This window comes from Cyprinodon tularosa, unplaced genomic scaffold (genome assembly GCF_016077235.1).
Source record: "Cyprinodon tularosa strain WSP-4 unplaced genomic scaffold, ASM1607723v1 ctg1600, whole genome shotgun sequence".
Lineage (NCBI taxonomy): Eukaryota > Metazoa > Chordata > Actinopteri > Cyprinodontiformes > Cyprinodontidae > Cyprinodon > Cyprinodon tularosa.
Window position 1 is genome coordinate 5662 of NW_024038439.1, and position 25050 is coordinate 30711.

The 25050-nt window shown below is 41.3% G+C and overlaps 1 protein-coding gene and 1 long non-coding RNA gene across 3 annotated transcripts; one reads left to right on the top strand and one right to left on the bottom strand.

Annotated features, from left to right (window-relative positions):
* The first annotated feature begins 15095 nt into the window (after positions 1–15095).
* Positions 15096–17450, top strand: LOC119780472 (Werner syndrome ATP-dependent helicase homolog). Its single transcript, XM_038280539.1, has 3 exons — positions 15096–15496; positions 15623–15702; positions 16115–17450. Exons 1-3 carry the CDS (start codon positions 15201–15203, stop codon positions 17311–17313), a joined length of 1575 nt encoding a protein of 524 aa, XP_038136467.1. The 5' UTR covers positions 15096–15200; the 3' UTR covers positions 17314–17450.
* A 376-nt stretch (positions 17451–17826) lies between these two features.
* Positions 17827–21498, bottom strand: LOC119780473. Of its 2 annotated transcripts, none has more exons than XR_005280398.1 (6): positions 21422–21498; positions 21147–21324; positions 20629–20705; positions 20377–20485; positions 19859–19983; positions 17827–18603 (listed from the first exon to the last, which is right to left on the bottom strand). It is a non-coding gene; the product is annotated as an uncharacterized LOC119780473 (long non-coding RNA). The 2 variants fall into 2 exon arrangements; XR_005280397.1 differs by having other exon boundaries at positions 20316–20485.
* Between the last annotated feature and the right edge of the window lie 3552 nt (positions 21499–25050).

Consider the following 25050-nt stretch of genomic DNA (forward strand, 5'->3'; position numbering starts at 1 on the left):
CGTATTTCGATATTCAGCCTAAATATATCAAGATATGACTTTTGATCCATATCGCCCAGTTCGAGTACGCAGGGTATATCAGAGATACCTTTTCATCTGCTCTGGGACCTGATTTCCAAAGGAAATGCAAAATTTGCTTTCGTCAGAAAACATGACTTTGGAACACTCAGCAGCAGTCCAGCTCTTTTTTTCCTTAGCCCGGGTGAGACGCTTTTCGCGCTGTTTCTTGGTCAACAGAATAGAATAGAATAGAATAGAATTCAACTTTATTGTCATTGCACTGTCACAAGTACAAGCAACGAAATGCAGTTAGCATCTATCCAGAATATAAATATGCATTTACAAGTGTACAGAGGGTATGTATAAACAGTGGCTTGACACGAGGTATGCGGCAGTTGAAACCCGTGTCTTTCAAGCGTCTCTTGGTGGTGGATCTTAAAGCACTGACTCCAGCAGCTGTCCGCTCCTTGTGAGTCTCCCCCACATTTTTGAATGGGCTTTTTTCACAATCTTGACTAGGGCGCGGTGATCCCTAATCGCTTGTACACTTTTTCTGACCACAGTTTTTCCTTCCCTTTGCCTCTCTATTAATGTTTGGACACAGAGCTCTGAGAACAGCCAGCCTCTTCAGCAATAACCTTTTGTGTCTTTCCCTTCTTGTGCAATGTGTCAATGGTCGCCTTTTGGACAGCTGTCAAATCTGAAGTCTTCCCCATGTTTGTGTAGGCTTCAGAACTGGACTGAGAGACCATTTAAAGCCCTTTGCAGGTGTTTTGAGTTAATCAGCTGATTAGTTTGTGGCACCAGGTGTCTTCAAAATTGAACGCTTACACAATATTCTAATTTTGTGACACACGGAATTTTGGATTGTCATTTGTTGCCACTTCAAATCATCAAAATTAAATCAAATAAACATTTGAATGCATCAGTCTGTGTGCAATGAATAAATATAATGTACAAGTTACACCTTTTGAATGCAATTACTGAAATAAATCAAGCTGTTCAAAATATTCTAATTTACTGGCTTTTATCTGTAATGTGTCTGTCAGTTTGTACGTCTGGGCAGTGGTGGCCGGCCCATAGGGGGCGCTGGGGCACCTCCCTCCCTGATAAGAAGAGAGAAACGTAAAATATATTTTTACAAATTAACTCATAAATGTCAGTTTTCTGTTTTCCATCAATGTTTTTATTATTTTCAACCATTATACATACCGTATAAACAAATACAAGAACCATACCAAAAAGAAAAACAAAAATCAAAAACAAAAACAAACAAATACCCTCTGAGATACATGTAACGGTCTTATTAAATGCGCAGGTCTGACTGCAAGGTTTAATGTTAACCACAAAGAATTAGAAGTAGGAACGGCATGGAGTCATGATTGGGTGGATAATTGAGGCAACCAATGCAAAAGCTTCGTTTACATGACCATTTATTGCAGTAAAAATAATAATAATATTAATAATAATAACAATAACAGCAAAAACGAAACAAAAAAAAATAAATTGTTCAAAAGAACCAAGAAGAGGGGGAAAAAACGCCCCAATAAATAAATAATACTCAATAATACTTCACAAAACAAATGTAGTTCAAAAGAAGGTCCAAGAGCAACGGGAGAATTGTTCTTTTCCTTTGAATACTCCCTTAGAGCTTATTTTGTTTCCATTATGGACAGTATTGTTTGGTTTTCCTGCGTGAAAAGTGTCGTGTGGTTTTCCTGTGTGAAAAGTGTCTTTTTTCCTACCACCAGATGGTGTGTGGGTAGCTCGCCATCCTCCGTCATCAAGCAAGTCGATGAAGGGGGAGAAAAAAAAACCTGACCGTCGAGTAACAGATTGTCTGAGAAGGTGGATATAACGTCAACTTGTTCTCATCAGAATGGTGTACCAGGCGTCAACAAAGCCCAGCCGCAGATCCTCAAGTTTTAGTGTTTTGTTCAGTGATGAGTTGAGTTGGAGATTCTGATTGTTTTATTAACAACCGACGCCACAACCAACAGTGAGCAGCAGCACCGTGGGAAATCCAGGAAATACACATGAGGGTACCAGAATTTAAAGGGACGGCTTAAAGGGCAGGTGGGTGGGCCATGGTGGTAACGTGGGTTACATGTTCCCCCCCTGATCCCATGCACGTCCCCGTGCATGGACCAGGTTGAGCATGGATGACTGGCTGGGTAATACCAGGAACAGTCATGTGTTCAACTGCCTCAGTCCCTTCAAGAGCATGTGTAAATGCAGTAGTCAGTCCATGAAACAACAACTGGATACTCTTCAACAGCGGGTGACCGAGTTGTGAGTACTGTAAACGTTCCGGTGGTCTTCTTGCTCGGGTTGACCTCCGCAAAGATGGTTCTGCTTCAGGACTCGATGGTTCTGTTACGGAGCTTGACGGTTCTGTTTCGGGACTTGATTCTGTTTGAACAATTAAGTCCGCTTCTGGTTCCATATTATTGGTGGAGGGCTCTGGAGTAACAGGTTCAGGAACAGGACCTCCCTCAGCGGCAGGATCCCCTGAAGAATCAGTTTCCGAACTGATGTTTACCGCCTCTCTGTCCACAGGTTGAAATTCCCCTGGTTCCTCTGTAACGACTAGGAGCTCCTGTTCCAAATCCTCTTCTGCAGCAGAGGATGGGGGCTGATCAGGAACTTCAGGTAGGTCTGCAGGTGGAACAGGTTGCTGGACAGGAGGTACTGGTGAATTAACAACAGTGATGAATTTCACAGGCTCGAAGGAAGAAGGATCGTTCAGAGGTGAGATGATCTCATCTTCTGATGAATCTTCATTGTTAGGGTCAGGTAAGTTCACAGGCAGGTGCTTTTTCCTCCTCACAGGTAAGTTTTTTACAGGGCTCTGTTCAGCCAAGAAATTACAGGGCAACAAAAGGTCACGATGGAGTGTTCTGAGAGGTTTATCCTGGTTCTCTGGTTTTACAGTGTAAACAGGGAGGTTGCCAGCCCTCTTTACCACTACATATATGTCAGGTTCCCATCTGTCAGCCAATTTGTGCTTTCCTCTCAGTCGGACGTTTCTAACAAGGACCCTGTCGCCTACGGCAAGTTCGGAAATGGTGATATGCCGATCAAAAGAGGTCTTATTACGGGACATCACCTTCTCTGAGTTTTCCGCAGCCAACTGATGGCTGTCTTGCAGATGCGTTTTCAGTCTTTGGACATACTGCAGGTGGGATGTGGAAGTGTCCTCTTCCAGTGGTAACCCAAAAGCCACATCTATGGGAAGACGAGGTTGGCGACCAAACATTAGTTCGTATGGAGAAAACCCAGTGACATCATTTTTAGTGCAGTTGTATGCATGAACAAGGGGTTTTACAAAATCTTTCCATCGAGATTTATTCTGCTCACTCAATGTCCCTAGCATGCTAAGCAATGTGCGATTGAATCTTTCCACAGGGTTACCTCTGGGGTGATAAGGAGTTGTCCTTCCTTTATGGATGCCAGCAATACCACACAGTTCCTTGATGGTACGGGACTCAAAATCTGGTCCTTGGTCACTGTGTAACCTTTCTGGAATGCCATAGTGGACAAAAAAATTTTCCCACAAGCATTTAGCAACAGTTCGAGCTTTCTGATTTGGTGTTGGAACAGCAACAGCATATTTTGTGAAGTGATCTGTAATCACGAGAATATCTTTTACTCTGCGATCTGGCTCCAGAGACAGGAAGTCCATGCACACTAGCTCTAGAGGTCTTGAAGTCTTGATGTTAACGAGAGGTGCAGCCCGTTCTGGTAAGGTTTTCCTTTTTACACATCGTTCACAGGTCTTGATTTTGTTGTAAACATCAGTGGACATTCGTGGCCAAAAGAACCGGGAACGAATCAAGTCTAATGTCCTCTCGATCCCAAGGTGGCCCATATGATCATGAAGCTGAACCATCACCATATGCCGACACTCCTCTGGTAACACTAGCTGATAGGTAACACTGCTTCCCACTTCCCGTCTCCTGAAAAGAAGGTTGTTACGGAGCTCCAGTTTATTTATTTCTCTCAGCAGGAGTGGAAGATCTGGAAGTTCATCCCTCAGCGATGGCGGTGGAGATTCCCCTCTCTCAAGCTGAGCAATCACATGTTGGATGATAGGATCAGCTCGCTGTTTGGCAGCAAGATCAGCAGTAGAGAACCGGGGCAGAACAGCAGTGGCAAATTGGGCATCGTTTGTGTAACTGTCAGGTAGGCTTTCCACATGAGCAGACAAAGAGAGAACAAGGGCATGGTCGTTGCTTGAGCTGAGCACCAGGTGGCGGTCACAGATGGCTTCAACAATGTGCTGGTCAATGGTGGTGCAACCTGGTTCCTCGAGATGATGTTGAACGAACCTTAACACTCTCTCCCTTTCTTTGCAGGATTTAAGGTCATCAGGCATCTCAGGATGTGGTCGTCGGGACAGCCCATCAGCATCTGCATTCTGTTTTCCTGCTCTGTAAACAATCTTAAAGGTAAATGTGGACAGAGCAGAGAGCCATCTATAACTTGTAGCGTCAAGCTTAGCTGATGTCAAAAGGTAGGTCAACGGATTGCTGTCTGTGACCACAGTGAATTGTGTGCCATATAGGTAGTCATTAAACTTCTCAGTAACTGCCCATTTAAGTGCCAGAAATTCTAATTTATGTGCTGGGTAGTTTGATTCACTTCTGGACAGACCTCTACTTGCATAAGCTACAACTCGATTTTTGCCATTATTTTCTTGATATAGCACTGCTCCAAGGCCTGAAGAACTGGCATCAGTATGGAGAGTGTATGGCTTGCGAGGATCTGCAAATATAAGTACAGGAGAAGTAGTGAGTTTTTCAATAATGGTGTTAAATGCATGCTGACAGGATTCAGTCCAACGTTCGGCAAAAGGCTCTTTTGGGTTGAAATAGTTCTGGGCTTTCAACGTAGGTTTTAGTTTCTTTTGGCTAGGTGGATAGCCAGCAGTAAGGTCATGCAAAGGTTTAACAATTGCAGAATAGTCCTTCACAAATCGCCGATAATATCCTGCAAATCCCAGGAACGATCTCAGTTCCTTCAGGTTCTTTGGCACTGGCCAAGATGCAAGGGTGGCAATTTTATCGGGATCTGTCTCCACACCATCCTTGGACACAACATGGCCAAGATACTTCACTGACGTTTGAAAGAACACACATTTTTCAATGGACAGTTTTAGTCCAAAGTCCTTTAATTTGTTTAGGACTTTCATCAATCTTTCTTCATGTTCTTCAAGAGTTGGTGCAAAGATGATCAAATCGTCAATAAAAACCAGAACTTCTTTCAGATGGAGCTCACCCATGCATTTTTCCATGAGTCGTTGAAAAGTGCTTGGAGCATTGGTCACTCCTTGAGGCATACGATTAAATTCCCAGAAGCCTAAAGGACAAACAAAAGCTGTTTTGTGCTTGTCAGCTTCTTCCATTTCTATCTGGTAATACCCAGATTTTAGGTCCAGCACAGAGAACCATTTAGAGCCTGCCAGTGCGGTGAATGCATCTTCTAGCTTCGGAAGGGAATAAGCATCTTTAATGGTTTGTAGGTTAAGTTTCCGATAATCAATACAGAGGCGCACAGAGCCATTTTTCTTACGCACCACCACAATAGGTGAAGCAAATGGAGATTCTGATTCACGGATTATTCCAGACTCAAGCAATTCTTGAAGATGTTTTCTCACAGCATCAACATCCTGTGGATGTATAGGGTGTGGTCTTTGTTTGAATGGTGCAGGGTCAGACAATTTTATTTGATGTTTCACCTTGTCTGTACAACCAAAATCAAGGTCATGTTTGGCAAAGACCTCAGGTATGCTGTTGAGCTTTGAAATGATCCGACTTTTCCATTGTGGTGTTAGAGGTGATTCTCCAAAATTGTATTGAAGCTGAGGTGTTAATGACTCTGCAGGCTTGTCATGGATTTTGACACTTTGCTCTTTTGAGATAACAGACTCTAAAGCGGCAATCTCTGCAATGGCTGCTCTCGTGGGGATGATAATTGGATGATCTGACTCATTAGTTACTACCACTGGCAGGTGACAAGGCCGATGTTGAGGTATGTTAATGAGACAAGCTTTAACCATAAGTCCCCCAGGCAGACAGGAAGAGGTTGGGTGTTCAACAACAACCACTTTCTCTTCCCTCAACACCCGTGTGGTCAAACATCCCTCAAGGACAACAGTTTGGCCAGATAATATGGTTTGTGGCTGATCAGGCTGCAGAGTCAAAACAACTGGATGTTCAGGTGAGTTTTGAACATACCTGTTCTGCAGGATCTTCAAAACAGCTTGATACCCAAAAGCAGTGGGTTTAAAAGTAGTAGACTGGCTCTCAAGGTGCTTCTTGTAGGCAATGTCCAGTGTATTTGTGCCTACTAGTAAAAGTGGATGTGTGGTTTTGGTGTCTGGGACTACCAAGGCTAGGGTGTCCACTTCAATTGGAGAGCCAAGAAATTCAGGTGGGAAAGTCAAATTTAATTCAATGTACCCAAGGTATGGTACATTCTGGCCATTGGCGCCCTCAACTTCCAACAGATTGTTCAGAGGCATTATTTCATGGTCAAAGAGGTGGGTATTATAAAATGAATGTGGTACTGTAGTGACTTGCGACCCAATGTCAAGGAGGCAGCTGAAGTTGGTTCCCTTTATTTGGATTTGGCCCATGCTCTTCGTACAGATGAGACCCTTAGGTAATACAAAATGTGATTCAGAATGGGGTTTGGGACAGCTGATGGTAGCAGCTCCTGGGTGTCCCTCAGCAGGAACTGCATTTAGTTTAACTGCTGACTTGACTTTTTCCCATCCCACACTTGTTGTTTCTGACGAAGCTGCTTCTTCTTTTGTTCCACAAGGCTTGGATTTGCTTTGTTGCTGCATTGGGAAGACATATGACCATCCTCACCACAGTTAAAACAGTACCATGGCTTTGGTCTTCCAGCGGTCTGAGGTGAGGTGTTGCTGGTCCTTGGCTTAGACTTGGTCTGTTGCAGTTCCGATTTTGCATTAACAGGTGTCTTTCTGGACATGAAGGAAGACATCTGCCGTTGGAGTTGTTGAATCTGCTTTTTTAATTCTTTCAGTTCTTCATTAACTGTGTCATGACCACAAGAGCAGGTACTCTGAGACTGAATGGTCACTTTTTGTTTAGATGACTGAATGTGCCTTCTCATTAGAGATTCTTTAGCAATTTGTCTGTCCTCCTCTGTCCGGAGTGACAACAAAAGTTCAGAAAATGGGGGAGGATTGCTTTTTTTCTCCTCAAGTTGCAACTTGGAGATGACTGAGTTGTCCCAGCATCCCCGGCAGAACTGTTTAAGTAAATGTGTGTCTTTGTCTCTTGGTAATATTCCTCCTCTTTTTATTACTGTGCTGAGGGTAAGCTGCAAGCGCTGGAGATAGGAAGATGGCCGCTCTCCAGGATTTTGGAAAAGGTTTAAAAACTGAGCAAAAAGCTCCTCTCCATCCTGTACTGTCTGAAAAGCTGAATCAAGGACTTGAAGAAGAGTGGAAGGTGGTGCACCAGGGCTCAAACATTTAATTAAATCTGCAGCTGGTGACAACAAACTTTCCACAATTCGCCGATTAACATGCAATCTAGAAAGGCTGGGATCAGCGAGTAACAGTTCGATTTGAGATCGCCATGAGTCATAGTCCGCTTCATTGCTTGGTTTAGGAATTTTTCCTGAAAATGAGCGGAGTCTAAGTGAAGATGTGGAAAAGTCACCATTTTTTACAACATGCTCCACCACAACTCTTTGAACGTCCTGTGGAATAAGGTCAGTCCTCGACAAAGGAACCCTCTGAGTTGGTGGTATGCGTGAGTGACTGGGTCCAGGTGGCGCTCCCTGCTGCTCAGTGGACGAATGGGTTGGAGGAGCTGAAGGGGCTTGAAGCACAGGTGGTAACATCTGCTGACTTTGCACAGACTGTGCTAGGGTGAGGATGCCTTCTTTTTTTTCTTCCTCCTCTTCATCACCACCACCATCATCATCGCCATCATCACCATCATCATCATCTCCTGTTGTCTCCAAATGTGTGCTGATTTGATCCATTACACCTTTCAGGACCTCCTCAAACCGTTTTCCACTTCGTTTGGCTATGTTCTTCAGCTCATCAATGTAGTCCATGGGAGGGCTGCTGCTACTCACTGAGGCTGCATACTCTGAAGCGAGAGAAGTAACACGAAATATCGCATCTACTGTGGTTCGGGAAGGGTAATTATATGGGAAAAGGGGTTGTAGTGCATTTAATGTAGAATCTTCTTCAAACTCGACAATCAGGTTTTTATAAAATGTACTTTGTGGATCACTGACATGGAAAACCTTTTTTACTGCACCATAACATTCTAAACGATCAACTATCTCTTTTTCATCCTCACTGCTCTGAGTGCCAGTAACTAACACAGATCGTTGCATGTTTAACCCCAGCTGGGTAACAACATCCATTTTTTTGTTTTTGTTATTGATAATGATAGACCATCCAAAATAAAAGTGCTCCGGAATTATTCAATTATTCACCCACTACAAGACTCCTGGCTAGCTCGCCAAATGTAACGGTCTTATTAAATGCGCAGGTCTGACTGCAAGGTTTAATGTTAACCACAAAGAATTAGAAGTAGGAACGGCATGGAGTCATGATTGGGTGGATAATTGAGGCAACCAATGCAAAAGCTTCGTTTACATGACCATTTATTGCAGTAAAAATAATAATAATATTAATAATAATAACAATAACAGCAAAAACGAAACAAAAAAAAATAAATTGTTCAAAAGGACCAAGAAGAGGGGGAAAAAACGCCCCAATAAATAAATAATACTCAATAATACTTCACAAAACAAATGTAGTTCAAAAGAAGGTCCAAGAGCAACGGGAGAATTGTTCTTTTCCTTTGAATACTCCCTTAGAGCTTATTTTGTTTCCATTATGGACAGTATTGTTTGGTTTTCCTGCGTGAAAAGTGTCGTGTGGTTTTCCTGTGTGAAAAGTGTCTTTTTTCCTACCACCAGATGGTGTGTGGGTAGCTCGCCATCCTCCGTCATCAAGCAAGTCGATGAAGGGGGAGAAAAAAAAACCTGACCGTCGAGTAACAGATTGTCTGAGAAGGTGGATATAACGTCAACTTGTTCTCATCAGAATGGTGTACCAGGCGTCAACAAAGCCCAGCCGCAGATCCTCAAGTTTTAGTGTTTTGTTCAGTGATGAGTTGAGTTGGAGATTCTGATTGTTTTATTAACAACCGACGCCACAACCAACAGTGAGCAGCAGCACCGTGGGAAATCCAGGAAATACACATGAGGGTACCAGAATTTAAAGGGACGGCTTAAAGGGCAGGTGGGTGGGCCATGGTGGTAACGTGGGTTACATACACATCTGCATTTGAATACTCTTACACTTTTTTCAGCAAAAGACACAAACTGGTTACAAAGGCTCCGATATCAACCAGATTTCCAAGCTGGTGTAACCTAATTGTCCTCGTCGTCTTCAGATAAGTCCATACCTTCCACAAAAGTCATAAAGAGTCCCCATATATTTTCAAATAGATTACCTTTTCCTTTTAGGAGATGAGTTATACGTTCCAGGGGTAAAGTTGTCAACATTTGTCTGACCCAGTGCCTGATAGTTGGTGCTGCCGATTTCTTCCAGAAAAGTGCAATTAGACGTTTAGATTGTAACAGACATATATCGATCAATAACTGTTCACATTTGGTATATTTAATATTTTTGGGATATAAACCCAGAATGAAAAAAACAGGATCCAGAGGAATTTCTTTTGAAACAAGTTGTTCTATAGTTTGCTTTACTTCTCTCCAAAAAATCCTAATTGACCTGCATTCCCAGAAGCAATGAAACAGTGTACCCTTTTCGTCAGAGCATTTTGTGCATGTATCTGGTATATTAAAATTATACCTGTTTAATTTAACTGGTGTAACATAAACTCGCATTAACCACTTATACTGTAGAAGCCTTAAGCGTGAATTAATTGTTTGTTTATGAGCCTTAGTGCAGACAGACTGCCACTCCTCCACTGACAAATTTATCCCTAAATCCTCCTTTCATGCATCTAATTTTAGAACAGAATTTTCTAATGAATTTGAACTTATTAATTTATAAAATTCTGAAATTGCACCTTTGCTTGAGCTATCTTTGCAGGCCATTTCCTCTAAATTGGATTTTGGTGGTTTGATTATATCATTACTTTGTTTTGTCCTGATATAACTTCTAAGTTGAAGATATTTAAAAAAGTATTTTCTATGTATGTTAAATTTTTGCCTGAGTGCTTCAAATGACATCATATAAATTGAACTTTAACCATATTTCTAACCATTGGGTTAACTGTTTTCTTCATTAATTTAGCTACTGTATCAGACAAAATAAACAAGGGAAGAGGTGGACTTACAGAATTAGATTCCATTTCTGTCCACTGGGGGACATCTTTAGTACTAAAATAATATCGAATGGTCCTAAGCTGGGCTGCCCAGTAATACCAGACTATATTCGGGCACATCAGTCCTCCTTCACTGTGAGTAAATGTAAGACAGACAATCTAACCCTGGCTCGTTTATTTTCCCATATAAAACTAAATATATATTCCCATAAATAACTAAATCATTAACTTCTTCATTTTACTAAACCAGTCTGAAGGAGGCGGCAGCGGAACATTCTGAAAAACATATAATATCTTTGGAAGTATACTCATTTTGTAAATGTTGATCCTACCAATCAATGACATGGGGAGGGACATCCATCTATTGACATTCTCAGTAATCTCTTTTGTCAAACGTCCATAGTTATTTTTGACGATTATATCCAAATTTGAAAGCACCTGAATTCCTAAGTAATTAAATTCACTAACAACTTTAAACTGAGAAAGAACCTGAGGTGGTGTTTCATTTTCTCTCTCATCCAATAACAACGCAGATTATTTAGATCTGTTGATGACATACCATGAGATGTGACCATACACCTCTATAAGTTTTAACAAAGCTGGGACAGATCTATTTAGGTTTGAGATGAACAGGATGACATCATCTGCATATAATGAGAGTCTGTGCTCTACTTGTCCAATTGTAATACCTGTTATAGATTGATGAGACCTTACAGCTATGGCCAGAGGTTCCATTGCTAAAGTAAGTAGCAATGGGGACAACAGACACCCTTGACGACATCCACGTTTAATAGTGATTGGGGTTGATACATTCATATTTGTCAATATTTCCGCAGTAGGATTCAAATATAACAATTGCACCCAAATCGACTCAAGACATTAAAAAGGTAGGGCCACTAAACCCTGTCGAATGCCTTCTCGGCGTCTAGAGAAAGCAGAGCCTTATTTGTTTTGTTGTCTAGGCCATTAATAATGTTAAAAAGCCTTCTGACATTATGCAGACCTTGGCGTTCAAAAATAAAACCATTTTGATCCCTATGTATCACTGAAGGAAGTGAATCTTGCAAACGTTTTGCTAATAATTTGCAAAGTATTTTAAGGTCGGCGTTAAGTAGGCTTATTGGTCTCAGGTTTTCGCACTTATTATTGGGTTTCCCTGGCTTGGGTAACAAAATAAGTAATGCTCCCATTATTGATTTAGGGAGCCCACCATGAGAAAACCTTCCTGAAACATCTCTAGTATAGGCTTTTTTAGTTGCTCTTTAAATTTCTTGTAGAAATCTATTGGGAACCCATCAAGTCCTGCTTTTTTCCCCAGATTCATGCTGTCAATTGCCCTACTTATTTCCTCTTCATTCATTTCAGCCTCTAATTGATGTCTATAATCTTCATCTATACTTGAAATATCTAACTTGTTAAGAAAAATATTATGTTGCTGTAAATCAGAGGTATCCTGAGAATCATAAAGTCTTTCATAATATTTTCTAAATTCTTCATTAATTTTGGTCGGCTCTACCACATTTTCCCCTTTACTATTGGTGATAGATGTTATGTTTTTTTGGGCTTCCATCTGCTTAATTTGCCATGCTAAGAGTTTCCCGGGCTTTTCTCCTTGTTCATAGAACGATTGATTTAACCTTAGTAAAGTGGAGGCTGCTCTGTCAGCAGATTCTTTATTGTATTGTGCTTTTAACAACAATAATTCCTTCTCAGCTGATGAGTTACCATCTCTAAAAACCTGTTCTTCAAGTGTTTTTATTCTAAACTAACTGTTCCCTTTTCTTACATTGTTCTTTAGATTTTGATGAGGTGTAACCAATTATGTAACCCCTTAAACAGGCCTTGAAGGCATCCCACTTAATACAAGCTGTAGTTTGTGTTGTATTCACATTAAAATATTCGTCTATCCTTTCCTCAACATATTTAAGAAACTTTTCATCCTTTAGCCATTTTTGATGTAGGCTCCATCTGGGGGGATCCTTCACCAATTTGTTGTTTAAGTAAATTAAATTACAAGGGGCATGATCCGATAGTAATATACTATCATAGAAACAGTCATTTACATTTGCTAACAAATCTGCTGAAATTAAAAAGTAGTCTATGCGAGAGTATGTATTAAAGTACTTGAATGGCAAGAATAGGTTATGTCGGTTGGTTTTAGATATCTCCAGATATCTACCATATTTAATTCTTTCATAAAGTTACAAATGGTTTCTCTACTTTTATTATGTGTTTGGTCAGTCCCGGTTGATCTGTCGCGAGTGGAATCCAGAACACAATTCCAATCCCCCCCAACAATGTATTTACCTGAGAGGAATGAGAGAGTCAGAAAAAGATTTGAGAAGAAATTATGATCATCTACGTTGGGACCATATATATTCACTAAATTCAGGTTTTGTTGTAAAAGGGACCCCTGTACAATCAAATATCTGCCCAATTTATCCTTAATAACATTTGTGACCTGAAAAGGAACAGATTTATGGATTAGTATCATCACTCCACGGGCTCTTGATGTCATGAATCGAGGACAGATGGACCCAGTATTCAGAAGAGACAGTCAGTAGGAAAGTTCAAAAGGTTTATTAAAATAAAAACAAAACAAAAGCGGAGCTGTGGCTTGCAGACACTGCAGGCGGGGGGGGGGGGGGGGGGGGGGGGGGGGGGCACCGCCCAATCTCAGACACTCTAGGGGAGGAAACACAGGTAAGTGACCACGATAAACTGATAAATGATTATCTGAGTTGGTCACTTACCTGGTTTAACAGTCCAGACCACGAGTGTCCCCAGTGCTGCAGTCCCAGAGGTGATGGTGGAAGCTGATCCTGGTGAGGGATCCAGAACAGACAGGAACAGACAGAAACAGGCAGGATCCAGATCAGGCAGGAACAGAGACAGGTGGCAGGATCCAGACTTCCAGGCATGCACAGGCTTCCAGGAGGGTTCAGAGTCAGACTGGGACCAGAAGCATGACCAGGTGGTCACGCACAGGAGCAGACAGGATCAGGTGCAGATGAGCAGGCACAGTGGAAGAGGGTAGCCGAGACGGGACGAAGGAACCGGAACTTGAAGCAGGACTTTAAACTGGTCTCTTTCCTGGAGCCAGGCTTACTTTGATAAAAACTGAACCTCCCCCCATAATGAGCCAAAAACCCAGAGGACTCCACAGGGGAGGAACAGTGGACGATCAGGAGACGAGACAAACACTAAAACCCTCTTTCAACTGGCAGCTAGGATCCAGGACATGAACCAAATAAAAACCGAACAGAAAGACTGACAGAAAGCCAAGCAATGATCTGGCACTGAATGCTCAGGCTGAACTGAATATAAACCACAGGAAACAGGTGAGAGGAATAAATTATAATGAGGCAGGAATCTGGCCACATTTATTAGTCCTCCAAAACCCTGACCACCCAGGGTGCAGACCAGGAAGCAGAGTTGTAGTTTAACACACATCTCTGCAGCTTCTCTACTGTTACCCACTCTTTACTCCATCCAGACAGTGTCTTGCCCACGACCAAAATCTAATAAATTAGCAAAGATTCCCAAAGGAGTAAATCATGATAATCTAATTAAAATCAAAATAACTCCAATTGGGGAAAAAGTTAAAACAATTAAATGCGGTCTGTTTAACATAAGATCGCTTTCCTCCAAAAGTCTACTAGTTAATGACTTGATTTGTGATAATCACATTGACTTGTTTTGCCTTACAGAAACCTGGCTGTAGCAAGAGGATTATGTGAGCATAAATGAGGCAACTCCTTCAAGCTATTTAAATTTTCACATCCCCAGAAGTTCTGGGCGAGGAGGAGGAGTAGCAACAATCTTCCAGTCTGACTTACTGATTACTCCCAAAACAATTAATACCTACAACTCTTTTGAACATTTAACCCTTAATTTCCCTGATCCAAATTTCAAGGCAAGAAAACCTCTTCTTTTTGTAACTTTGTATCGTCCACCAGGTCCTTACTCTGAATTTTTAGATTAGTTTTCAGAGTTCCTTTCTGATTTGGTATTAAATACTGACAGGGTCATCATAGTGGGAGATTTTAACATCCATGCTGACATTGAAGGCGATAGCTTAAGAGCAGCCTTTAATGCTATCTTAGACACTATTGGCTTTGTTCAAAATGTGAATAGTCCCACGCATTCTCATCTTCATACTTTGGATCTTGTGCTGACATACGGCATAGAATGTGAAGAAATAACAGTATTTCCTCACAACCCTGTCCTCTCTGACCACTTTCTAATAACCTTCAGGATTACTTTAACAGAGTTCTCCTCCCCCAAAAGAAGGTTCAATTTTAGTAGATCTTTATCAGATAGTGCAGTTATAAATTTTAAAGAATCTGCTTCACTTTCTCTCTCCTCTGTGTCACTGAGCAGTGCTGCAGAGTGCAAAAGCTTAGCTTATTCCCCTTCACAGGTTGATGATTTTGTTGATGGGGTTGCTAGTTCTCTGCGTATTGCCTTAGACAACTAACCTGACAACAGCCAGATGCATGTTTCGCTCCGCCCAGCTCCACTCACATACATCTGGGAACCCGCTCATTGAAAGTGATTTCCCCAACCGAATTTATGGTCTGTCCAATCAGGACGCAGGGCGGGTGTGTCCTGCATGTGACGTAGTGGAGAAGCGACCGTGAGATCACAACAACAATGGCGGCTCGCATCGAGGAAGCAAGCGTTAGCATTGATGCTGCTATTTCTTCTGTGTTGTCCAATCTATCTGATATTGTTTCATTAAAAGAACATCAGAGAACGGCTTTAAAGGCTTTTGTTGGTGGAAACGATGTTTTCGCCCTTCTCCCGACCGGATTTGGCAAGAGCTTGATCTACCAAATGGTTCCTCTGGTAGTTAAGGAAATGGGACTACTGCAGCACCCCATCGTTATCATCGTGTCCCCGCTGAATGCTCTCATAGAGGATCAGATCAGAGAGGCTGGAAAATTTGGTGTAACAGGTATGCAGCTGGGAGGAATAAAAGAAAACGACATCCACGACGGACGTTGCCAACTGGTATTTGGAAGTCCCGAGTCGTGGCTCAATGAGAAATGGAGGAGCATGCTTGCTTCAGAGGTGTACCAGAAGAACTTAGTGGGGATCGTAGTCGACGAGGTTCACGTCACGTATAAATGGTAAGTTAAAAAAATCCTACTGTTGTCACTGAACAACCTATTATATGTGTGATGGATCTATGTCTCTAAGCTACTTGGAGTCTTAAATAAAGTTTATACCTATCAATCTGTCTGTCTGTCTATCAGGGGCGAAGCTGGCAAAGGGAGTCCAGCCTTCAGAGAGAGCTTCGCCCGGCTGGGAGAACTCAGATCAATTGTTAAAGAAGGTGAGTTAATCCTGTAGGCCTACACTGCAAAAAGAGAACTAGAAATAATTTAAAAATTTATTAAAATTAGTGTATTTGTCCTTGATTTAATCAGGTAAATAAGATGATTTGCCAATGGAATAAAACTTTGGCACTTAAAATAGGAACAATTCATCTCAATCATCTTATTTCAAGTGCAGCATGTATAATTATCTTATTTTAAGGGTAAAAAATCCTCATTCGATTGGCAGATAGTCTTATTTATCTGCTCAAGTCAAGGATAAATAATCAAACTTTAAGAACATTTTAATTATCTTCAGATCCGTTTTGCAGTGTAAATCTGTAAAAAAAATTGTTATGAGGGGCCAAGCAGTGTGGCTGCCTAGGTTGTCGTTGTCCCCCCTTTTCATATTATGCATGTGTTGTCTTTCAGGCACACCTGTCATGGCTTTGACAGCATCTGCTGATATTGTCAACAGAGGCCGGGTGACCAAGCTGCTGAACATGGACAAGGCAACTCAAGTGACGGTTAGCCCAAACAGAAGCAACATCAGGCTTGGGCTGAAGCATGTTCCTAGTCATGACCTGGACTGCATGGATTGGGTGGTGACGGAGGTCAGAGAGAAGGGACTGTTGATGTCGCCTATCATTATTTACTGCAGATCACTCAAGGCAGTTGGAAGTGTGTTCTGCCATCTCAAAGCTAAACTTGGAGAAGATGCATGGGTGAACAGAGATCCAGAGCGTAAGGCTGAAAACATGCTGATCGGAATGTTCCACAGCAAGACACTGCCACAGTACAAACAGAGAGTGCTGGCATCCTTTAGGGGTGAGGGTAGCTGCAGGGTTGTTGTTGCTACAACTGCGCTGGGGATGGGCCTCAATTTTCCTAATATCTCACATGTCGTCATGTACGGGGCACCAGAGGATGTGGAAGACATAGTGCAACAGGTTGGGAGGGCTGGGAGAAACTCTTTACCTTCACATGCAGTTTTGTATAATATACAAGCATCACCAAGGGTTGATAAAACAGTGAAAGCATTGATTCATGCAGGGAAACGGGGCTGTTTTAGAAAAGCCCTCTTTAGTCACTTTGAAGAGCACACCACAAGCTTGGAGCCGGGTCATCTCTGTTGCACCTACTGCCACTCGATGTGTTCATGTTCATCTGGTGTTTGTGTAGAGCCTACTCCAAAACATGAATCTGTAGAACGAAATGTGAGTACTAATCCACTTAGATCTACAGAGGTGACTGAGGAAGACAAGACTGTGATCAGGGCCTGCTTACAGCAGTACAGGCGCACTTTAGTCCCAGACCTGCCACTCATCACGAACAAGACTCTCTGTACTGGGTTTGGCACTGAAGTTATCGAAGCAGCAGTTGAGCACAGTCCCTATATCTTTGACTTGGCTTATATTACAAACCACCTTCCAGTATTTACAGCACGGCATGCAAGCGAAATTCTCCTAGTGATCAGTGAGGTTTTCGGGGATTTCGAATACATAGAGCCTACTTTACCTGAAGAGAGCTTCACAGAGCCTGACATTGATTTCACAGGTTATTTTGATGAACAAGATGAGGACTTTGAAATTGAAACACAACACAGTAGCGGTTCAGAGTCAGAGTGCTGAGCACCCCTCAGCAGCAGGCTAGTAGATGCTATTGTACTAATGTCCTTGAATGACTGTCACTGCAAACAATGTAAATAATTTTGTGTACAAGTAACATTAACAAATGCAAATAAAAGATATGTTTTACTGAAAACTTGCTTTATTTTTTCGACTTAAAATGCAATGTTTGAAATAATTATGCTAGACATAATGCTGACAGAATTTACTCTTTAAATACTTCCATATTACAAATTTAACAATTATAAATAAACGTATTACAAAATGAAATATATACAGAAAGAAAAACTTTTTACAATATTTACAATTATCTGGTATCATTCAAAACATTTTTTTAAACAGGGTGATCTTGCCACTCCTTTAATTTGGACTTCACCCATCCCCTCAGGTTAGTGCTTTTGAGATTGGCCAAAAGATCTCTGCTAAATTGGGGGAATGCTGAGAACTCTCTGCCTGGGTGATCCTGAAACAGCTCAGCCTCTCTAAAAACCTCCACCAGAGCTAAAATGTCCTCAGTCTGACTAGCAGCATGATGTACACCAGAGGACTTTAAGACCTGTAGTTCTCTGTCTGTGGTCTCCATCAAAGTTTTCAGGACCCCAATTGACTTGCTGACTCTGTCTGCTGTTTGCTCGTTAAGGTTTGGACCACTGCGTTTTAAAAAGGACTTAAGGAAATTGTTTAGGTGTTCTAGGTGTAGATCTAGTGAAATGTTCCTTCCCATTCCTCCCTTCCCATTCCAAAACCTATTCCACACCAGACTGTGTGCTAAGCGAGGGGAAAGTGTGTGATTAACCTGCAAGGTTAGAAGTAGCGTGCTGTATGCATACTGTGTATGCCCGTAGGCCTTGTAGAAGATCAACGCTACAGTATACAATCGCATTAGCCTGTCTCCGTCTCCCTCCTTAACTGCATCCTGCAGGTCAGCCAAGAAGAATCCAAAACCCAGTCTAGCCTCTGTGTGTTGCTTTTTGTGGTCTAACACTGATCTTTGACTGTCTGTATATGAAGGTGCCTTGGGAGATACTGTCAACCCATGCTCTCTTTTCTCATGGTTTTCCCTAGCCTTTATGTACTTGTATACACGCTTGCAACCTGTGGCGCGGCAAGAGAGCTTCTCTCCCTGTTTGGGCAGGTCACTGGCTGTATCTGTTACACCGCTGACAATGTCAGAAATGTCCTCAAATATGACAAATTTGTCCACAATTTGGGAGACTACACCATGCAGCCAGGTCCTTTTGTCCTCTAGTGTACCAGTTAAGATGTGGTCTGGGATGAATCCGTCTGGGACATCTGTTGAGGAATTAAAAAGACAGATAATGTGAGATGCATGTATGGTTAGCTGTGATGTTACATGCAGAAAATAATACAAAACAATACAGTTGGACTGTTTTAAATGTTTTAACCCCAGTGGCCTTGTTGATACAGCGATGGTTTGACTGCAAAGTTACTTTTTTATCCGGCAAAGTTACTTTTTTCTGAAATCCACTGCAATTCACTGAAATTCTTAAGCTGTATACAAACGACATTTTGTTCTGTACGCACTCTGTGCATAAAAAATGACAAAGATTGTTTAAGTCTGATAGTGTCTGACCTGACATTGGTAGTTTGTTTGAAGTGTTATACCCAGTGTCTGAAATTAACTTTGTTATTTACCGGCCAAGTTGGCCGGTAGATGTACACTTTAACCGGCCAGGCATATTTTTTAATGGCCAAAATATTAACCCAGACCAGACCTCAACTTTTATAGAAATTAAGAGTGAGATTATGTTAATTATGGAGGGGTTTGGTTGGGGGCGTGGCCGAAGGAACCCTGGAAGAGAAATCTTTGTTTCCTGACTAAAAAAAAAAAATATTGCAGTTGATTATAAAAGACACAATATGAATTATCAGATTCACATCCAGGCGATAAAAAAACACTACAGATTATCATTATTCTATCCATGTTGGTTTTATCTGTGAATGAGGCAGAGTTTCATCAATGTACGGTTCAAAATTTCCCCCTCAGCTGCAAAACGTAAAGCTCTCAGGGTTCACGCTCCTACTGACTGTAATTGGGACATTTTGGTCCGAGTGGAAGGACATTAAACGTAGCGATTCACGTTTTGAAGGCTGGCCGCTGATAAAACCACCTTGCTCCGAGAGGGGGGGCGGGGGAGGCGCAGTAAGAGCGGTGAAGCACAGAACCGCAGCGCAGGTAGTTTAAAAAAATCACAATAAATAAGAACGAAACTTATAAACAGACTAATTGGCCTTTTAGACAGTATCTGGTTAGCAGGTCTGTTCTGATCCAGCGTGCAGCCATGACTGGTTCTGAATGTGAACGACGCTGAACCAGCACCGCAGAAGGCGGGTCTAGACTGAGCTCTGGAAGGACAGAGCTGTGAACGGATCATATGAGTTTCGTTATTTTTATGTTATTTTTATTTTATTTGGTACAAAAATTTACTCGCCATGTGGCAGCTATCCCTCTGAGATTCACTCGCCAAACGGGAAATTTACTCGCATTTGGTGACTGGCGAGTGTTAATTTCGGACCCTGGTTATACCTGACACATTCTGTAGTCCAAAGTGCTCCATTGCCGCAGCCAAGAAGAGAGCTGTAGTGTCCTTCTGCACAAACTCCTTGTATGCATTGAAAGCAGCACGTGGACCTTGCTTTGCATTGCTGCATCTGTAAGAAGACGACTTGTTTTTGATGATGGTGATAGTATCTAATGTAGCAGAGTAAGTTGTGATGTTGAAGTTCCAAACTGTTAATTCATGGTGGTTGAAATACATTCCAAACCTGACTCTCACCAGATGACCGCACGCACGCACACACACGCACGCACGCACACACACACACACACACACACACACACACACACACACACACACCCTCCTGAGATACATAGCAGACATACAGACAGACCTGAAAGAGACACACACATACACACACACACATACACACTCCTGATCTACATAACAGACATACAGACAAAATTGAATGAGTGATAAAAGTACCAAGCCGTAATTCATGGTGGCTGGACAACAGGACAGAGCAGAAAAAGTCGTGTTGAAGTACCGAGCCGTAATTCATGGTGGCTGGACAACAGGACAGAGCAGAAAAAGTCGTGATGAAGTACCGAGCCGTAATTCATGGTGGCTGGGGTTCATCGTTCAAAGGGAAAAACCTGAAAACAGTGAACAATTCAATGTTATTCAGAATGCAAATATTAAAAGAAACATGTAGATATTAAACCGACAGCAGCTAAGAATGCCAAAGACAATGCACAAAAGTAGCATTTTTAACTTAACTCATGATAGGTAAGCATACCTCAACTTATTCATATTGGCGAGGAGTGTCCCATGATCCCTTGCCGAACCCTCTTTGTAAAAGACCCGATGATAGATCTAAAATGAAAATCATTTTTGTAGTAGTCAATAAAGCCATTTGGCAGGGAAGGAGAAAAAAAAAAGGACATGATCTAAAAAAACTCATGCAGTTTCAGTATGTAACAGAAGTATGTACAACACCAAAGTTTTTGGACTTAATTGAATCAGATATACTATAATAATGTGTCTTTTTATGAGGCAATCGTGAATACATTACGTTTCAATAAAATGTACAGTGTGAACTGTAAATGCGCTGTCCCCTCAAAATAATTGCACAAACAGCCCTTGATCGCTAAACCACTGGCAACATAAGCACACTTGGTGAGAGAATTGTCGAAGTTGTGCTTAAAGTGAATAAACAAAGCGGTGTGGTGACGTGTAGGGGCAGATGCTGATATAATGTGCCTGATTTTTTTTTAGGGTACAGGTAACCTTTAAGTATATGATAAGGTCACTCACCTCAAAAAGGTTTCTAATTGCGTGCCAATCTTCAAACTTAAAGACAAGGCCTTCCAGCCTGTCGTCCACATTTTCTCCTTCGGCAAAGGCCAACTGTATGCCGCGGCTATTTCCCTCCGTTAGTCTGTCACCACCGACTAAAATGCTCTGCGGTCCATCTGGGCCCTTTGGAACATACCTATATGACAAATCAAGCAGATGTCAAAGCTTTATTAATTCAATACCCTTCTCAAGCTGAATATGTAACTCTGTTTTGGCTACCCCAGCTTACTTACTCATTCTGGAGATGCTGTAGAACATCAGCCAACTCTGTGGACTTGTTCTCATCTTTGAACAGAAGTCCAAGGGGGTGCTTTGACGAAGGAACACATGAATAGAAATAGCATTAAAGTTTGGAGTGATAGCATATACCAATTAACTACCAGGTTATATGCTTTTGTAAGTCAAATAGGTATACAGAAATGCCCAAAAACTCAAAATGAAGTGTAGGTCATTTAATACTTACAGTGGGTCGAAGGCTCTGACATTTCTGCAGAATACTGGTTGGGGATGTGATGAAACACGATTGATGATAGCGGCTTGAAGGCATTTAGGTATTTGGATTCTGGATTCGGTTCACAGGAAACATTAATCACGACGCGTTTGGGCTTGGGAGTGCAGACTAGGGACGGGATCTTCCCAATGTTGTAATCTGTGATTGGTTTGAGTCGGCTTTTGTCTGCTGAGATCGGTTTGAGGGACTCTGTCTTCCACAGCTATGTGGTGGAATCCAGTGAACTGATTTGTTTGTTGCCGGGTGACAGACTGGTGAGTGTTGTGTGGCTGAAGAAGTCCAGATTGTCAAATATAATTGAATATGTAGATGGGGGAGTTGGCTCGGTTGGTGCTTCTTCAGGCAATATTGCTACGCCCAGATCTGCCATTTCAGTGTCTGTTACTGTACTGAAGGCTAACACAGCTGTAACATTGTCAGACCCCGGATGCTGCTCCATCTGTAAAGGAGTAGTGGTGACATCGATAGCCTGCTGTGTGACAGTGGTGTTCTCTTGAGTAGGTTCATCTGTAAGAAACAAACAATAAAGAAGAAACATAAATCATCAAGCCTTAACAGAAATGGAACATAGATTGTAAGTGACATTTGGTACTTACAAAGGCGCTGTAAATGACAGCGATTACTATTTTTAAAATTATTATACATCATTACAAAGCTCTCAAGCAGCTGAATGGATAAAGAAATTGCACAACGTTAAATACTGGCCTTTCTTGCCTGACAAGACAAACGGCTTCATGCTAAGCATGGCTTCATCCAGCTCTGCCACAGAGTCTTCGAGTGTGCTTGTTTGGGTAGCTCCTTTGGCACCTTTGTTTTCCCTTCCTGTAACAAATCCACCATTGGCTGTGCTGGTGTCTTCATCTTCCTTGAGGAATATTTCATTGGCTACTTTCAGAAGCTGAAAATCCTCTCCACATGTACTTGCCAGTTCCTTTTGCTTTCTGACAGCATTGGTGTAAGACGTTGTTATGCCCAATTTACTGAGTCTTTTGAAGGCTGCCTTCTTCACCCCAGCATACTGTAGGACACTATTGACATAGTATGAGAAGGCTGACAAGTGGGGTTCCCTGCCTTTTAAAGCTATGGCTGCTGCAGCACAAGCGGGATTAGCAGACTGTTTGGTGATGCGTAAAAATATTGAAAACAAAAATGGTGACAAACGCTGGAGATCTGCTTGCAAATTTTGAAATGAAAATGCCTTCAAATCTGCTGCTGATGACTTGGACAGCATAGAATCTGTAAAGGGATGGCGATATATTTTGCACTCATCCTCTATGATTTGCAGGAAGTTGTCACGGAGTGGTCCAAAGACTTCTATGTGTCTGATAAGATGATTGGAATGCCACGCTTCCAGTTTCTTTTTTGCGATTGGGCTTCCACTATGCCTGCTGTGTCGTCTTTCACATACATTCCCTGACACCCTTTCGGCCGTGAGGGATAATAGATAACCACCTGAGACAGGACACACAAAAAAATCTTCTTAGTTAGTATGTATTGTTTCACATGCATATAATGTTTGGTTGTATGTGATGTGCCTTACTTTACTGCCATTCATTTCTGTGTTGTTTGGATGATCGGGACACTGGCAGCGTACTTTTCCTCATGTCAATTTGACCATACATAGCACTAGTCCCATAGACTATGCTATTGCTAGCTACATGGGAACTAGAACCACTGAGCTTATTATACACCTGGAGTGCTAATAGCCGCTCTGTTTGAACAGTCGTGTTGAAGCCACCAGCACGCCATATTGGTATCCCATTTCCTCCGAGTAACTAGTATGTCTTTGGCGGCTACAGCATCGTATTACAAGGATTCTTCTTCATGTCAGGGGGGGCTTCTTTATAAACTTATATGAATATCACATACTTATATGTTATGTTCTAAAAAACTAGCAAAGTACTAGAGAAAGTCTTGCGCTGAAATATTTTACAGTTATTCATATCAGATAGATCCTTTATATATATATAGATATATATATATTTATATATATATTTATATCTTTTATCTTCTATCTATTATCTATCTTATCTATCTATCTATATATCTATCTATCTTTACTATCTATTATCTATCTATCTTTTGTATGCTAATGTATGTATGTATGTGTATATATATATGTATATATATTATATATTATATATATATTATATAGTATAGTATAGTATATATATATAATATATACACACACACACATAAATTCGAATATTGTGATAAAGTCTTTATTTTCTGTTAAGTATAGTTTAGGCAATTAAAAAACATGAAATGTCATACATTCTGGATTCATTACAAATCAACTCAAATATTGCAAGCCTTTTATTGTTTTAATATCGCTGATTATGGCTTACAGCTTCAGAAACCCAAATATCCTATCTCAAAATTTTAGAATATCTTGAAAAAGTATAAATAAAGTAGTATAAATCACCAAGTGCTGAGTGCATTAATGTACATTTTCAAATGTTTGATGTTGTTTTGCTGTTATAATTTCGTTTTTCTTGGTCTGATGAAATATTGTAATATTTTGAGATAGGATTTTTGAGTTTTCTTCAGCTGTACGCCATAATCAGCGATATTAAAACAATAAAAGGCTTGCGATATTTCAGTTCATTTGCAATGAATCCAGAATGTATGAAATTTCATGTTTTTTAATTGCTTTACAGAAAATAAAGAATTTTATCACAATATTCTACTTTTCTGAGACAGTCCTGTACATACAAACATATATATGTATATGTTTCATATGAATAACGTTTAAGATATTTCAGCACCTAATTTCCTAGTAGTTGATAGTGTTAGTACATCCACCGACTATAAAATTACCTATGAAACGTTTTCCACACAGGCCAGGAAAAACTGCTTCGTTGTTTGCAACCCAAATCCTGTGTGATTCTGTGAAGAGTTAGGGGGAGTAGCAGATAGCGGCCAGTGATTCAGTTTCTCGGCAAAATTCAGCACTACAGGTGTATTATAAGTCAGGGGACTAACGTAAACACAACCTACCCCCAAACTGTAGTCGACAAACTCCTTTACATTAGACTACAAACGTGAGAACTGTTCAAAGTTGTGCTGCATTACCAGTGGTTTACATCATTAGTACTTCCTGCTCTCTGTCTTATGTTTCACGATTTGTACTTACCTCAGTGACACTTTGTCGAGCTCTGGTTCAGTTGTTGGCCTCGACAACTTTTGTAGCTGGGGGAGGCAGTGGGGGTTCGGGTAATGGGGACGCCCATTTCGAAAGGTGTCGGTTACCTGTCCCGTTTATGGGCGTCGCGGACAGCGTCTTGCCTCCACTGATGTTTCTGAATGCAGTTGATTGTCAGAAAGCGGTTCCTCTTTGCTTTTTGCCTT